The sequence below is a fragment of the Motacilla alba genome, chromosome 2, assembly GCF_015832195.1.
Source record: "Motacilla alba alba isolate MOTALB_02 chromosome 2, Motacilla_alba_V1.0_pri, whole genome shotgun sequence".
In the NCBI taxonomy this organism is placed as follows: Eukaryota; Metazoa; Chordata; class Aves; order Passeriformes; family Motacillidae; genus Motacilla; species Motacilla alba.
This window is the reverse complement of record NC_052017.1, coordinates 92,401,314-92,418,787: the sequence shown is the minus strand read 5'-3', so window position 1 is coordinate 92,418,787 and position 17,474 is coordinate 92,401,314. Positions and strand designations below refer to the sequence as shown.

The following is a 17,474-nucleotide window of genomic DNA, read 5'->3' as shown; positions in this document are numbered from 1 at the left end:
AGGTGATTTTTAAGAACACTGTTGGCTTGTACTCCTGCCCTGCTCTCTGCCCACAGATAGTTGACTTCTGATGATTATCTCTGTAGAAACCAAGAGGAATTTTGATTTAATGTGAGCTGCATGGGCTCACAGTTATGTCCTGCCCTCTAATCAGTCAGCAAAATGAGTGAGTTGCAACAGAGAGCGACACATGAAGCATGCGTGGGAATGGAAATGCCACACAGGAACTGAAAAAATCCTTCACCAAACAAAAACCAGGACTCACATATAGCTCTAGCCCTGCTTTTGGGCTTAGCCTGAGCGATGGCAGGTCACTAAAAGAGCGACTGCGACGAAGCTTGTCAAAGAAAGTGTCCTGAAGAGCATCTAAGATTGTCAACTTTGGCCTGTCTTGCAGGGGATGCAGCCATTTCTTCAACAGTTAAAGCAAAGAGGGTGTGAGGAAGGGCAAGTTAAATGAATGCTTTGTAGCAGAGTACTAAGTTACAGGCATGGGATGCAGCACTTGTAAAGTTAATCTCTGTACAGATGGCCTGATTAAGCATTCAGAATTCGATTCATGCAAAATGTAGGAACACCCTGTGAATATCTTCAGTACAGGGGCAAATTTTATCACAGGATACTTAAAAATACTTGTGCTATAATAGTTGCTTAACTACTGTTGCAAAATGAAAACACATTTTTTAAAGATTATTCAAGCATCACAGCAGTCAGGCAGGAAGGATAGGTATGCATTAATTGGCCACATAGTTTCAAAGATGCCAGGATCATAGTCACCTTCTTTTAGGATTAGCAGCTAGGAATGCACTTGCTTTATAGGTATTTGTAAGGGTAACCTGCTGGAACCAGGACAAAAAAAGCTTAGACACGTAAAGCAGTGAAATGTTTGCAGTGTTTGAACTGCTCTAAGGTTTCTCATTACATAAACACAAAGCCAAACAGAGCTTACAAAGAATGAGTGGTCCTTGAAGGTTGGTGTTTCAGGGGTGCCTTGGCTGTACATGGACATTCTCCTCTGGAGAGCAGATGCCTTGCTCACATTTCCTGTGGATGGGGTCAAGTCTTCAACATCAAAGGGGCTACGGATACACAAGCAAGAGGGGAGAAAATAAAAGGTTGTTAGGCTGAGCAAGAGGGACTTTCAGGTCCATAGAAAGCATTTTTGAAAGGCTGGTTTATTAGCACATCAAAACCCAGAGGTAGCAAGATTTAAACTGAAGTGTTTAAAGAAAATGTTGTTAATTAGACAGCAGTCTCAGAAGTGTGGTTTTTGGTTCTGATAAAAGTGTTCCCTCAGAAATCATTTATGTAGTGTAGTCTGATGTTATTCTTCTCACATGAAAAGTATTCTTGCATTTGAGTTGCCAAGTGTCACACATACTAATGAGAAAGGTGCTCAACTATTAATAGAGCTGTTGCATTGTAAAGGAAACCAGGAGCTGTTATTGCTGCCTTCATGTTTATGGCATTACAAGAAACAGCACATGTGATTGTAAAAAGTTAAATGCATCAATGCTTCTTCAGAAATGACATTTACTTATTTCATCAAAATGCAGTGAGAATTGGGTTTGTATCCTAAGGCTACCAGCTCACCTACGCTGACCAAAGTGAATAGAAAACACGAAGAGGTTTCCCATCACTCTTGTCGTGTATGAAGACCTTAAAAGCCAGCTTTTTAAGATGGGCCAGCTCCTTAACTTTGCTATGCTAGTGTAAATCCATAAAATTATTTTTTAAAATATTAAATATATATATATATATATATATACATATAAAAATAATAAAAAATATATATATATGAGCACTCAGTTATATCCCATTTTAAAGTTTTGAAGTAAGCTTTAGGCAATTCTGAGCTCTATCTTCACTAAGCAGTTCCCATATCTTGTAATGTCAGTTCTTAACCAAACCTAATTTAACAGCTGAAACTAGGCACAACCCTCTTTACCACAGGAAAAGCAGGCAAACTGTGGCTGACCATGAACTATTTCTCACATACCAAACTTGGGCCACAGTTCCTTCACAATCTTCCTTGGCAGGAAAAAATATGGAGAGAACACCCCACATGGATGAACCATTTTCTTTGGTTGAAGTTTTACAGCTGATTGATTGACTGACCAACAAGTTCTACTTACTACCAGGTGATCTCAAGGTTCAGCTTTACTGTGCCAAGGTCATTAATGTCTACTGCAACCACCTGAGGCCGAGCTGCAAACAGGTCTTTTGTCTCACAGGTTACACTTCCCACAAGGATATGAGTGGCAAGCCCTTTAACTTCCGTGACCTGTAAGAGACAAGAACAGGATATTTAGGACCACAAAAGGCATTGCACTCCTTAATCCTAAGATAATACTTCTGATTGTCTGGCCTGGCCCCTTGCTAAAAATCTTCTAAAATATGATTGCATTAATTAAGGAAAAAATGTGGGGTTTGGTGGTGGTTTTGTTTTGGTTTTTTTTTAGGAAATGCATAGTTGCATATGATCATGATTCCATGTTTTCTTTTTTTATAGGAGTCAGAAGAGGACAACCATACTGGCTCAGACCAAGGGGCTGTCTAGTCTTGTATTTGATCTTTGCACTAATGATAATCAGAGCCCAAGGGAAGAGTGAGAACAGGGAGGCCATAGAGTGGAACAGCAGCTGACAAATTTCTGACTGGGAACCTCCTGATGTAACTTGCCTAATTAGTAATTCCCAAGGCAGCTCTCTTCCAGGTATTTCTCTCCTGTAACTCTGAAGCCATGTAATTGCTTGCACCAAGGACGGCCTTTGGTGAGGACTTCCAGAGATCTGCTGTTGAGGAACCACCTCTGTGTATGTTGTTACAGTAGGAGTAGAGCACTATTCATATTTAGAGATATATTTGCCTGGGAATTCAGAGTGACAGTTCTATATGCAGCTCCTACACAAACCAGCCTTTGACTGTTTGCTTGAAAGTCAGTTATTGAGCCTTTTATGTGAAAGTGTTTGGACAGAGTCCAAAAAGGGAAGAGAATATACACATTAACCTTAATAATACTGGGATTCTTGTGTACTATAAAAAGGGGTACTCTCCTAACTTTCCACCTTAAACCTGTGTGTTAGATTGAGGAGAGTGACTCACCATGCGTCACAACTTGCCTTTCATTGAAAACCTACTGTCTCACGCATTTGGGATTATTTTGCTTATGGGTTTTGTAATCACATGCACTTTTTTCATAAAGTCATTGCAGTGTATAAGTGGGCCATTTCCCCTAAGACTTTCAAGACTTTTTTCTTCTGTTTAAGCTTCCTAACCAGGGACATCTGGAGGGGTTTCTAGCAGCAATTTCTAGACAGAGGTCAGAGAATGGGTATCTCTAGGTTGAAGGCTTGTTGGAAAGAAAGCATATAGACTTCCAGCCAGGAGAAAACTGTGTTGGGACGCTGGGGGCAATGAAGAGATGTGATGGAAAGACTCCAGTTTGGGAAGAAAATCTCTCCCATAGCTCTCACAAACTGATTAGTCTTGTGGTATCTAAAGGGACAATAATACAGCACTTTAGTGGGTGTGTCAGAAATACTAATTATGGCTCATTTCTAAAGAGTGTAATGATCTGCTTCTGTGTTTTTGCTGATGGTGCATGAGAAGGCAGGTTCTTGACTCCCGTCTTCCTTGCAGGCAAAGGAGTCAACATGCATACCTTAATGGAGATCAGTCCAACAATGAGAGGGAGGAAAACCATCTCTTCTCCATCCCAGCTTTGCTTGCCATTCACTTCTATCTTGCCTTTCAGTTTCCAGCGCTGGCGACCGTAACGCATGAAAATCTAAAAAAAAAAAATTCCTCTAATTTTCTTGAGAAATCTGTTCTCTTGATGCACAAATATCAGAAACAGAACTGGGGACAGAGTTTGAGAAAGGCTGGAAGAGTTAGGTGGTATAGGTGCTGCCCTTCCACTTCCCATCGAGTCAGAAGGAAAAATCTACTAGAGGATCTCTATCTCTCAGCTTGCCTAATTGCTCCTTTTGGTAGTGGACCCCTCACCCAAGTTTTTAACTTCATGTAACTTGATGACTCATAACAAAGATGCAAGGCATTTAATTCCATTTATAGGGAAAGTGGCAGGGCAAGGGAGACTGGGGAGGGCAGGATGAAAGCATCAGTGGTCTATCATAACATCTACAACTTGCTGGATTTTCTGCCTTCCCAGGCAGGTGAGATTTCGGCCATTCCTCATCAGAGACCTCCCCAGCTGTGAGGTTTTGTCTGTCTGATGATGGAAATGAATGACATCCATAGTGCAGTAATCCAATTTGAAGCATCAAGAGCAGGATGACCACCTTGGGCCAGCTGGAAGACACCTGCACCAACTAACTGACCCCACAGAGGAAGCAGGAGTCATTTGTCATGGGGAATGAGAGTGGGAACAAATGAATCTATGATCGAGGCAGCTAGGAAGTACTGGTTGGAGGGATCCACTACCAATCCACTGCAAATTTCTTGCAAGGTTAGTTCTCTTCTGGTAGAGGTGGAGGCTTTTATTTTAATCCATCTCTAATTAACCCACTCCTGATGATCTCTACTGAAACACTGCAATGGTCAGAGCTCCTGATGCAGCCTCACAGCAGGTAACATCTGGGTCTCAAGAAATGGTTATTCAGTGTCTTTCTGCCACTTAGCTCTATGATGAAGTAGAGCCTATGCATTCAGTAAAGGATGTTTGCAAGGATGTGTTCCATTTGCCCTACGTGCATGGGATAGGATGTATGATTTTTTTCCAGGGCAATTAGATACTTCTGTCATAAATAAAATGTTTAAAAGCTTAAAAAAAACCCTCAAAGTTCTTCTAACAGCTATCACCCAGTTCTCTGAATGTAAAATCAGGTCTTCTGACAGATTCCCTGACAAAAGCAGACATACAGAGAACACAAGGTTTTTCAGAGCACATATGAAAAAAATAATAGCTGTTTATTGAGGTGCTGATGTGAAAAGGTTTTATTCACCATGATGTAGAAGGCAGCAGAGGTATGCCTTCCTTTTGATTCTTTGGCTATTTAATAAACAAACTCATGCAGACATACCTCATATTGATCTCCTGGGCAGAGCCGAGCGAAGCCAGCCAGACCTGAGAAGGAAAGACACACAGGGGCTGTGGGAGGGCCTGGGCTGCCAAGCATGGCTGAGCCCAGAAGTGGAGTGCAGTGGGGTGCCCAGGGTCACACTTGGACAGAAGAGACCAACACTCTCATGCAGCTTCCCAGCTCCTGTTTATATCCCCCCCTCTTACTGCTGCTTGTGCACCCTCCAAACCAAGACAACCCACCATCCTAATTTTCTTCTTTATTTTGTGTAAAATTCATTGGGCTGTGGTTTCTTGCACATGGAAGATTTATACCTTCCAGCTTTTTTGCCTATTAGAGCCTAAAGTTTCCTTTTATATAGTAACTATAGAAAAAGGAGAAACACCTTCTTGATGTCATCTGGCTTCAGACCCTCAGCTGAGAGCCCTTCCCATGGCAAGGTGTAGGCGAGCTGCTGATCCCCCTGCAGTGCTGCTCAACGCTGTCTGACTGAGCTCCACACTTCAACACAGATCCCTTTTTAGTACATCCTCAGAGAGACACAGCAAGCAACAGGGGCTCCTTCTGCTTGGTGTTTCCATAACATTATCATTCCCATAATAGCTGAGTGTCTTTCAATAGTAAGTGCATCACAAAATATGACTGACATCTGTAATACCAGATTAATCCCATTTTTCCCCAGAGTGGGAGAAGGAGCACAGCAAAGCACTTGTGATCTATGTTTGGTTTTGGGGTTTTTTAAGGTAGGACATAACAATGCTATTTTTATATCAGCACTGTGCATATGAAATAAACATTTCTTGAGGCTCCGCACTGAAATCCAAGGGGAATTACCACCTTCTCCTGGCCTGCTGACCTTCTTTTCTACAGGATTCAACCGGCTGTTTTTCCCACAGAGAGAGCTTCTCCTTTCTCACAGACTCCCCTCAGTATGTAGCCATTGCACTTGTTTTGGTATAAAAATTTACCCAGCTTTGCCTGTGTGAGCCTAATCTATGCCTCTAGTGTTGCAGTGGCCAAAGAACCTGTCTTGAGGCCACATACAAAGCCTGTGGCAGAAAAAGGGATGCACCAACAGAACAGACAGGGGTGTGTTAAAATCAAGGCAAGTATGAGGAGCTCTAGTGCTGGCTGTATTTGCAGGGATGAATTAGTCCTGCTAGCTGTACTGTAGGAGCAACTCGATCCCTGCATGCAGTCATGGGCTGTCCCTGTGATCTGCTTATCTGCTTATCTGCCTTATCTTCCATTTCTTTGACCAGAAAATAATTTTCTTTGCTCATCTTAGTGTTCAGCAGAACAGAGAGGCCCTTGCACAGAGCTCATATTACCAATTCCTTTCTAATTTATTTACTATTAATAAATAATTTAAGATTACTAGTACTCTACCACTGCTTCTCTCTCCCCAGGCATGCTTTTATATGTGAATTTGATCTCTCCTGGGACACATCACCAAAAGCATGTGAGGAAAATAAAAGGTTCTTTTTTTGCCCAGTATATGGGTGAGGAAACTCCAGCTTAAAACTCCATATGGATGTTGATGCCTGTGAGCTGTGACTGGCCCAACCAGGCTGATCAAGTCTTTTCAGCATGATGAAGAGGAGGCTAAATGCTGACTTGACAACAGGGTATAAGTACTTTCATAGGAAACAACAGGGGACAGGGTCATCACGGGGCTGTGCTAAGGAAGCAGGGCCACCTGGAGCTCATGCAGCACGTGCAGCTCTGCTGGTGTGCAGGATGCTGGACTCCTGGACTCATGGCTGCTGGTGGTGGGCTCCATGTCGCAGAGCCACCGGTGTGTCAGGCCACCATATTGTTCTCCCTTGAGTGAAACATCTGGGCTTTTCACCTCCTGCTGTGCTGGCTCTTCAAACAGCTATAAGGGCACTGTTCTGTACGTCACAACAGGACACGCAGATTTCATACAGGAAATTCTACACTGGCTTTCCTTGGTAAATTTCAACAACTGATTAATCCTGACCAGTCAGCTAAGCCTGCTGGCACATTTATTATCTTGATTCTGAAAAATGATTAGGCTTTTATTTTTCTAAAAATATCAGTCATAAAAGCTCTGTGCAGCTCCCCTGCTTCCTGACAGCATTGTGTAGGTTGGCTTGCTTTCAGTGTAAGTGACAGAGGGCACAAAATAAAAATAACTTTTACTGGAATGGCTAGGAACAGATAAGCTTTGGGGAGAGGAATGCTTTGATTTTAAATTAGATCCTAAAGTTAGCTGGATATGCTGCAGTATAACTTAAGGGGGAAACTTGCTGTGTGATCTGCAGGCTTTTTTGCCAGAGCTGCTGCAAGCCTTAGCAATAGCAATGGCTGTATTGTCCTACAGGATTCCTATTCCTAGGGAAAACTATCTAGATAGAAATCTCAGATGCCCTAATTAGAGAATACTTAATATGGCATTTCTCTTTGCTGTTTTCTAATTTGAGCTTCTTTGCATGATGCAAACTGTGTTCAGAAGCAGCTGCTGCTTGTGCTCTGCTCCCGCTCATGAGTGCAGTACCTGCCTTCTCCAGAGCCCTTGAATTTTGCCAGAGGATTTGGCCTCCAAAAGAGAAGGGGCCAGACCTCTTCAGACAAGACATTTGTGACACTGTGACACCTTCTGCAACATGTCCCGCTGTCAGAACTGTGCACTGCATTTACAGCAAGGGAGCTGGAAAATCCCCTTTCACACTGAGACATTGCTTCATTCAGCATGTCCATGCTGTGGTTCTGCTGTGGGTTCCTGTACAGAAATACCTGGCTCAGTCTCTGTGTGTTCATCTAAAACCTGAGGCAAGGAGCTAGGAGAACTCTAACATCTGCTGCAATTGTTTTCTCTAATATGAGAGCACATTTTAATTTAATCTAAGATTAATCTTAATCTTAGGCAGTGCAATCATAGGAAACAACTGTGACAAGGCAGGCAGAATCAAAACTTTGTATGAGATTTGTGAGGTCTCAAAACTCCACCAGCAATACTGTAGATGTTTTAAATGGAAAGACATCAAGTGAAGAATTAAGAGTTCATGAATATTTAGATGCTTTGTTTTATAGAACTACTTCACTCATGCCAGTGACTGAAGACCCGAAAAAGATAACCCCTCCCAATACCTTCTTTAAGACATGGAGTCTTAAAGGGATAACAGCATTAGCAGTACCTGATGAACCATTGAGGCTTCAAGTAAAACTGATTCCATTGTATTCAAACCCATAAACTCCCCTGTCATAAAGACAAGGAATAAAATGCAAAGGTGAATGTCATCACAGAGCTATCTAGGAAAACTATCCTCAGCTTTTTGCTTTTTTTACATTTGGTCAAAAATAGTATTGGCCAAAATTAGCAAAAGTAAAGGAGTTAGAAATAGCTGATGTCAAATAAAGAAGCTATTTTAAATTTCAAGTTCAGCTCCATGGAAATTCAGATAATTTCCCAGTCACCTTCTCAAAGAATTACTGAAAATAGAGGCAAAAATTACAGCAGTCTTCAAAACTGAATTGCTTTGGCTGTTGGGAGGAGTCTTTGTGGGAGGTAATTAGTCTAGAAAACAAAAAGCAGAACCTCAGAAAGTCTGTAAGCACTGGTGTTCCTGTTTCTGTAATCCTTTCCAGTGGGCAGGGGTGTGAATTGGGGGTTTGAAGGCTCAGCAATGGGTGGGAAGCCCCACCTGTCATAAATGCATGTCACACAGCACGTCTCAATTTCCTCACCAATGTGTGCAGCAACTGCTACTGTTTCTGAGAAAGAAGGGAAAGGTGAAAAGGCACTTACCTTTCATCTTGATGCAAAACTCCCCCAATAGGTTTTCCAGCTCTGCTTCTATGGTACACATGTTCTGAGTTGGAAAAGAAAACAGTGAGGGCAGACAAAACTTCTTTGGGATTTTTTTTTTAAAGGTCTGTTTGTAAAGATAGATTCAAGATATTTTGCAATAAAATCAATCTCAGAGCAATCCTTCTTGTTTAGCTAGGGCTGGCCCTAAAAAATGGCAGTTATGCCTGCTTTTTTTTGACACTGCAACCCTGTGCTTCTCTGCTGCTGCCTGCTAATCCTCATGATGGCAAAAGGGAAGCTTTGGCCCTTGGAGTGTAACCTGCTCACTGTTCTGGTCCTCTCCAGCCAGGACTTGTGCCAACAGCAGCAGCTCTATGCCAAAGAGGCTCCCAGCATGACTTAATCTCTCAAGAAACATGGACTACATTAGTAAAGAAGGCTGTAAGAGACTGGGTATTAGACCCTCTCCAGTTCTTCCTTCAGGTTTTGGAAGGCTGTCACAGCTTGTGTGCCGGGAAGTCTGCAACACTATTAGATTTGTTCATCATCTCCTGCCTGTTTAATAAAATAGATTTTGATCACAGTAAGTACAAAACACAGGATGCAGCATATATCTGTAGGCACATCATTTCCAGTCAAGCTGCCATCCCTACATGTGCAGGTGGGATGAAGGTAGTTGGAGTTTAAGTAGGTTTGGGGCAGATTTATGCTTCTGCTTTTGTGCTGCAGTTCCTAGGTATAATCCTGCTCCCATGGAGTCTAAACTGTTACTTCAACTCTTTGGGCTCATGTAACCTGTCTTAGTCAGTCATCAGGTATTCACCTGAAGAAAAACAAATACTAATTCTTCTTTAACGAGTTTTCTTTTATTTCTTCTATCTGGATGAAACTCTTCCTGAAATTAGTGGCAAAGTTCCCATGGCTTTCAAATAGTGTGAGAGTGAAAACACTGAACTGATGAGGATGTACCTCTGTGTACTCCTTGTAGCTCCTGTTGATTTCAGTCAAACTCTCTCGAGCTGCTTTGCTGGCAGGAGACATTGCAAAAGCTTGCTTCATTTTGCTGGCACCATCACAGAGACGTCTTTGGATGCAATAGGCTTCATAAAGCTCATCCACCTAGTGGGAACAAGGAAAGTGTACTGAAAAAAAAAACCCAGAAACCCCAGCAAAGTAAAGCCAACACAATGAGGTAATTTGCATTAAAAGAAAACTCAGCCAAACCATTATATCCAATGGAGGGGCTGAGGAAATGAAGCTGTGATAGTGTTATAGTCTCTGGAAAACAAACACAAGATGAAAGTAACTTCCACTGTAAAAATCTCAATAGAGAAACAGTAGATGACAGCAATTCACCTGCATGCCCTGCATGCCTCTAAGCACTGCTACTCATGCTCTCCCCATCGTACCAGTGAGGCAGGAATGCAGCCAGCTTCTCAAACATCTCACTCTGGAAGAGCTCTTTAAAAGGCAACCGCAATGCCCACACTGCCAAATGCAACTGGAAGTGGCAAATGGCACAAATAGCAGGATCAGCAGTGGCTTTGGTTCCCTAATATCAGCCACAGATCAGGGCTGTTGCAAAAGGTAGTAATGGAAGCTGGGAGCGATATTTTGAACTCTTACCATCCATCCTCCAGCAACTGGGAGTCATACTAGGAACCAGCACAAGTAAAGGGTTCACAAACAGCTGATGTCAAGTTTAAAAAGTATTTTGAACTTCAACCCCCCCAGACACTTACATCTAGTCATTTTCTTATGCTCCCTTAACATAACTTAGGGACCCAACATATTGTGAATGCTCTGAAGTTTTGCAGAACATAGTCACACACAGTTTGAAGTCACCTGGATCTAGCTTCAGAGAAGCAATGGATTTACACACCTCATGTTTTGGTTTCCCGTTTCCCTCTAATCCCTGTACTGAACACACATTTACTCGAACTGAGTAATACATGTACATATATACACCAGCTATATATAGTGGTTTATACCTTTATAAACTAAATCTGTCAGATACAGAAGATGTGGGTTTTCTAACCTGATTATCAGGGTGAGGAGAAGGACAGGAATGGAAGAAGCTGTCTCTTCTTTCTGCTTCTAACATCCCTCTTAAAACAGGATGATATTTGGGTTTTACCTAAAATAACTCTTTCCATTGTTATCTTGGAAATCAAGAGGTCACTCTGTGTCCCACAGTGCACCTGCTCAGCCATGGATTTTCATGGCAGAATTTCTCTCTATGAAAGCATCCAGTACCTTGGCTTCATCAGTCTGTGACTCTGTGAGCTGCATTAGAGATGAGCCTGATGTGACAATCCAGGCATGTTTCAAACCCCATTTTCCAAGCCTGCTTAACCTCTAACAAAAAGTGCTGTTGCTAATCTGTTTGGAATGGGACTTGTCTTCCTGATGGCTTCAAAGCCTTGGGTCAATTTTTACAAGGCTATCTTGGATAACTGGTGGCTGAAGCCTCTGACCTGAGGGCATCCTACCCAAGACAGGGAATGCTTTGCAAAGTGAAAGAGTTCAGCATAAGTTAATGAAGACACATGTAGCATTTTACAATTTTGAAGTCACAAAAAAAGCTTTCCACACTCATACTCACTCCCCTTTCTCTTACAAATCAGCAAGCTCAAGACAGCTACTATAAAGAGCTGTCACTTGGTATTTACTTGTGACATTGGAGTGGAGCCGTGGTCTGGGATTGATATCCTGCTCCTGTCCATGTGAGTGTGGCTAGGACATGCTCATTTGGTCCCCAGGTGTGTGGGATCTGCTGTGGTGCACGCCATTTTCCTTGCTTTTCTTCCTTTACAGAGCAGTGGCAGGTAAAAGACAGAGGGTATCTCTGTACCTGATTAAATACTGCTGAAAAAACTTTTTCTATCATTAGCAACAAAGATGTTTCTCCACCTGCCCAAGCCTGTGGGCTTTAATGCCACACACTCGGTTCCTTTTGTCTGTGTTGCCATGGGTTACAGAGAGTGAACTCATGTAGTTGGCAAGCCTGCGTAACACTGACCAGCGCTACCTCTCGCATTGGGTGCTTTTCACTCTTATTATAAACCCAGAAACCATTAGCTCTGAGCAGGCTGAAGTGGGAAGGATTTGAATGGAAATGTTCTTCAAGTACTAATTTTTGCCATTCATGTTGCCAGCAAGGGAGTAGGTGGCTTGGGGAACAAAATCTCAGTCTACCACCTCATGATTTATATTTTTATTTCCAGCTCCAAGAGTAAGAGAGGACTGAAATTAAAAGGTTTGGATAGGTTGTCATAATTAGAGGACTTGAAGCTGCACAAATGCTTTTTAAATGACTCTCAAAAGACATTTCATCTGTCAAAAATAATTCATTTCTTTGTCAGGCTCAAAACAGCAACTAATCACTAGCAGATATGTTTATAAGTAAGAGAATACAGGCCCTGGATTTCATCCAGGTCTAAAACATATTAGTGCAGATCACAAGTACCTCCACAATATTCTCACCGATGCATTCAAGTGGATATGGGCCCCAAACCACACAGCAAAAGAATTAGCAATGAAATCCAGGAATAAATCCAAACGAGCTGCTGTGTGTGCTAGAGATAACTGCTGAATTAAATTGCTTTCAGATGCAACTCTCCTACCTAAAGTCTGACAATAAGCATGCTGTGAGATAGATTTTCCCCAGCAAGTCTCCAACCCAATGTTCTCTCTGTACCTAAAAACATGTGGGAGTGTCTTGGGGCATGGCTGGACCTTGGGGTCTGTGTGGAAACCCTTTCTTTGGCTCTGACCACCAGCCTACCATGGAAAAAACAGCCAATCTGGGAGCGGCTTCCCCAGCACAAAGAGGTAGCACAGGAGGCCAAGGGTTTGTTTCCTTAATAATATAGGAACAGATGCAGAAGAAAGATGATAGGAGAGAGCTCATTACCTTGCTAATGTGGAACTCCAGCCTTCTCATGTATCTCTCAACTGCTTTGATTTGCTGAAAGAAAGGAAAAGGCAGAGGTGAGGCACCTTTAAATAAATCAGTAAGCCACTGGCACACTAGCTCTGCTAGTCCCCATGGATCCAAGATACTTCTCCTTAAAACACACAGGATTTCCATGACCATGAATCCAGAATCAGTTGTCCCACCCCATTACTGTTAAGCTGCTGCTGACAATGGACTCCTTTACCTAATGTAAATAAGAGTTTTTATTTGATGGGATTTCTCTAGGTTTTTCTAATTATTAAAAAATAATTTATTAATTATTAAAAATAAAAAAAAACCCAAAAACACCAAAACAGAAAAAAAACCAAAGAAAGCAGAACTTTTTTTAGGTTAAAAAATAATGTTTTCAGAACTTTGAAATCCCATATTAATATTGATCAGGTTTTGCATTTCAAGATCCATTGTCTTCCTTAGCAAGCTGGTTTTGAGAATAAACTCAAGCTTGGCATTTTGACTGAAAAAAGTCAGATTTTTCAGGAAATCTTTTTGAAAGATTTCTTTCACCCAAATTTTCCTGCAGGACAAATGTATTTTCAATTTTTCTTTCTTCAGAACTGGCAGAAGAAGGAATGAACTGGGCTTGACCTGGATCACCCCTAGCCGCCTGGTGCGCTGCTATCAGCCCCCATCTGACTGGACCTGGCTAAGAGAATTTGCACAAGGGAATAGATTCAATGGCTGTCAGCTGACAGAAAAAGGAAGACCCTCCTCTGCTTCCTTCCTTCCTTGCCTGGAAGGGGTCTGTGTCTCTGTCTGTGCCCATCCAAGAGCCAGTCTGACCTGGCAAACCCCAGAAAAAGGGTTGGTGGGGTACGTTTGACACCAGATCAGTGAGCACACTGTGTTTGATACTGCATTAGTGGGCAATACCAGAGCCCCTGGGAAAAGGAGGGAGTGGAACTTCTTCCTTTGAAAATGCAGGTGTTGGCATGGCTAGCAGATCCCTCTGAGAAAGGTTCCCAAGTACACTGAAGGGATATTAATGCTTCCTTGCAAAATGAGTGTTGTTGGGATTATCATACCTTATCTAAATCGTACAGGACTCCCTGCAACAGAGAACACAAAACCGATTAATTTTGCAACACAACAGCACCATGAGAAAGTAGTATTTGACACTAACAGAAATCACAAACAAGACAATGGCTAGACGGGAAGAAGAGCATCAGTGCAAATTCCCTGTATCCCACACCCATCCCTTGGCTGCTCCAGCACCTCATGAAGGCCACACGATGAAAAAGCATGGCACGTACCAGGCGTGAGTTTCTTTTCATGTCTTTTAACTGAGTAGTCAGCTTATCCAGCTCTGTCTGGTGAACTTCCAGATACTCACTGCAAACACAAACCAGAGAACGATGCATGAGCTCTGCAGCACATACCAAGCTGGCTGATGACCATCCCAAAAGAAAATCTGCCTGACAAATGGCTTTCCTCACTGGATGTGTTTACAGACGAAAAACTCATTTGCGTTGATCTGTCCTAAAAGCAGCTCCCTGCTGCCTTTTAGGGAATAAATAGGAGCCCACTTATTTAACTGTGTAAGAGCTCGGTGTTCTCTTTACACTGAAAAACCAGTTTCAAGTAAGCTAATCTGCTGCTTAGTTTATGGGCTGGTGCCTTCCAGTCGCTATGCCTGTATCTGGCTGATTAAAGCCCTGTTATCATCTGGGATGTTATCTGAAAGGCAATACAAGCCTTTGATACGTCTCTAGGAAACTCAGAAGGAAAAAAAAATCTGATGTTGAAATCCCAGACTTTGGGAACTTTTCTCAAAATGTGAATGGAAATGGGATTCTGCCTCCTGTATTCCTGTTTCCCATACAAATATTTTAGATACTAAGTGTCACAATCCAGACTTCAAGAGGTGTATGTTCCTCTCTTATGAGGAAGGATCCCTGTTTTTGTTTCTCTAGGCTCTAAAATGTCACAGAAAGCTTCAGTCAACCAGTAGGATAAAAGCTCTTACTCCAGGCCACTCTTCAGGGCTCGGTAGACCTCTTCCATCCTTTTAGGCTGGGGTTCTTTGGGCGTGGTGCTGTTCTTATGGCCCAAATTATGCATTTTCTTCACCTTTGCTTGGGGCTTCTTGAGCGCTGAGGAATTTTCAATAAAGGAGTTACACCTGCAAAGTGAACATCAAAGAAGAAGAAATCCCTATAAATCATAGAAATCTCAAAGGAGTGTAGCTTGAAGAAATCTTCTGATATGATCTCTGGTAGCAAAAAATGAATCTGCTTCTGTGCCTGCCAGTTAAAGGTCTGCATTTCTTTATGGGTTAAGAATCTGAGCAGCCTGGGTTATGTGCTTCCCAAGACATAAGTGCTCGTCTGGAAATGCAAGGCCGAGTCTGAGGCTCATAAGACATTTCTCTGTCTTAACTATGCCTGTCCTAACTCACATTAGAGAGTCCATGAGAGAGCTGAGCTACATCCAGGTGCTAAACAGAAAGGGGAGCCCAGATAATCTCCGGTGTAAAGCCTGTGGGTCCTAAGGAAGATTGGTATTTGATTAAGAGAGTTTCTGGAGAACAGCATCACACCACTGGTCTTGAGTATGGCAAAGTGAGGACAGCTGTGCTGCATACAGGTGTCTCTCTGGGGACTTTGCTGGTGGGTGGGTCAGCATCTAACAACCATCATTTGGGGTGACAATGGGAGCCCCTTTGCCTGCTGTTACTCCTCCACTGGTAACTGGGAGATAGCGGTCTGGCACTGGGAGACTACACAAGTTTAAATCAATTGTAAAGTAGCCTCTGGGAGCATCCAGGACTGCATGGCTTGGGCATGCCTGACTGCAAGCCCTAAGTCCTGTGTAGCTAAGGGGCAATGCACAGAAAGCTCAGGGAAACAGGTTTGTTTTGGATTCGTAGTGGTGGAGCAATGAGAAAACTGTCTTTTAGGCAGCAGTGGTCTTAAACGGGAGGTGATGGCAAGTGTATCATGTGCAGTGTTCCTGCACATTTCACATGTGAAAAGATCACAGCATAAGTTAAATTTGTTCTCTGAAATTCTCTCACAGCTCTGAGGCATATGAGGAAGCCCTGCGTTAATGGGGGAAAGGCAAACAGGCAGAGGGTAACAGCTTAGTTATACAAAAAATATATAGAGACATTTTAGCCTAGGACATTTTATTTGGCAGAGAGTCAGAGAGAAAGAAGTTCTCTCTCACCTCCTTTCCCTCTTCCCCTAAAGCCCAGGACATCCCCTAAAGCCCAGGACTCCCTTACAGCCTGATTTTGAAATTCCCCTTAGAGAGCAAGGGCACTTGCCTGGACCGTCTTTCCTGAAGCCCGCTGAAGCCAGCGAAGGACTGACTTCTAATAATCCCATTAGGACCTCCTGGGGAGAATGAATGTGATCCTATTGACATGATGTCAGGGAGCCTTGGAGATATTCCTGAAAAACAACAGAAAGCATGTCAGTGAGGGTGGAATTACAGTAAAAGACAGGCAGTGAGGCCAGACAACCTGGTGTCCATCCATGACATTAAGGGGTACCTGAACCCCATGAGGGGCTGCAAGCCAGGGCACAAATCTGTTTGCATTTCCAAATCATCTCCACTCAAGACCAAAACAATTTGAACTTCTGACTTTCAGCCCAGGGTCTACAAAAAATGTACCAGAGAGACAAAGAGGGTCTGGATGTGGGACTAGAAACCAGATACTTCAATGTGATAATCCCAATGCCATCCCTAATTTCTGCCATGCCTGGCATGCTTCACACCCATTCTGTCCTGGGAATTATGGCAGTGTGCAGAGCTTTTAGGAGGTGCTCACCATCACTGCAAAGTGTGATTATACATAATAATAATTTTAAAAAGGATTGATACATCATGAACGCCCTGCAGCTCCCCTTTGATCCTTGCTCCCATGGCTGCTCAGCCCAGGGGCTGCTGAGAAGGAAGATGCAGTGGTTGTGTGTGCAGCCGTGACATGCCCTGATGAGAGGGATGCTCTCCACTGTGAAGAGAGGAGTAAACAAGCTCCAGGCACTGTATGCTCTGCATTTCATGTGTCTGGGGGGGGCTCAGCAGGGAGGAAGCCCTTGCCCTCTGTGTGCTCATTTCCAATGCCCAGCTTGGCATCTGCACTAAACTAGGATGATTTCAATCCATCCACTAATAAATAGCAGAGAAGTGCTATGGTTCACAGCAGCTCTATCTGCTGCCACAAGGGAAAAGGGGGACGCCTTTATCTTCCTTTTCTCCTTAATCCACTCTTTTTTTGTCTCTGCCCTCAGCAGACAATTAAATTGATTTTTCTGCTGGCTTGGTTTTGTGCTGCTCTGGAAGGAGGAATGGCCCCACCAATTTGTGGGGAGCACCATGGCCAACACAGGCCAGGCAGCAGGGCAGGGAGCAGGAGGAAAACAGGGATGCTGGAGAAGAGGGAGCTGGTCAGCGGGTGCTGCCAGACACGGCTCCCCCATCCTGCAGGACCCATCCTCTCACCACCTCCATCCTTCCTGGGATGTCAGCTCAGCTGACACCACTGTGCTGTGAAACGGACTGAAAAACTAGGCCAGCTTAAAAATAACCCGACAGAAAATGAAAAAGAGGGGTTTTAGCAGTTCTTTTCCATCTATTTTAAAAGCTGGACCCAGCCTGCCCCATAGTCTCAGCTCATTTCACTCCAGTAGCCGGGCTGAGGGATGAGCTTGGTAATGAAGCAGGATGGTAT

The 17,474-nt window shown here is 43.1% G+C and overlaps 1 protein-coding gene across 1 annotated transcript in view; it reads right to left on the bottom strand.

The window, feature by feature from the left end:
* The window catches only part of RIPOR2 (RHO family interacting cell polarization regulator 2), a 52,128-nt gene that overhangs the window by 17,667 nt on the left and 16,987 nt on the right, over window positions 1–17,474 (bottom strand). Inside the window, exons 2-12 of the mRNA XM_038126703.1 lie at window positions 16,065–16,191; window positions 14,763–14,918; window positions 14,050–14,128; window positions 13,822–13,845; window positions 12,737–12,790; window positions 9,790–9,939; window positions 8,818–8,881; window positions 5,046–5,089; window positions 3,665–3,790; window positions 2,136–2,284; window positions 950–1,079 (exon numbers count right to left, since the gene is read on the bottom strand). Coding sequence (XP_037982631.1) covers window positions 950–1,079; window positions 2,136–2,284; window positions 3,665–3,790; window positions 5,046–5,089; window positions 8,818–8,881; window positions 9,790–9,939; window positions 12,737–12,790; window positions 13,822–13,845; window positions 14,050–14,128; window positions 14,763–14,918; window positions 16,065–16,191 — 1,103 coding nt within the window. The remainder of the gene's footprint in view (window positions 1–949; window positions 1,080–2,135; window positions 2,285–3,664; window positions 3,791–5,045; window positions 5,090–8,817; window positions 8,882–9,789; window positions 9,940–12,736; window positions 12,791–13,821; window positions 13,846–14,049; window positions 14,129–14,762; window positions 14,919–16,064; window positions 16,192–17,474) is intronic.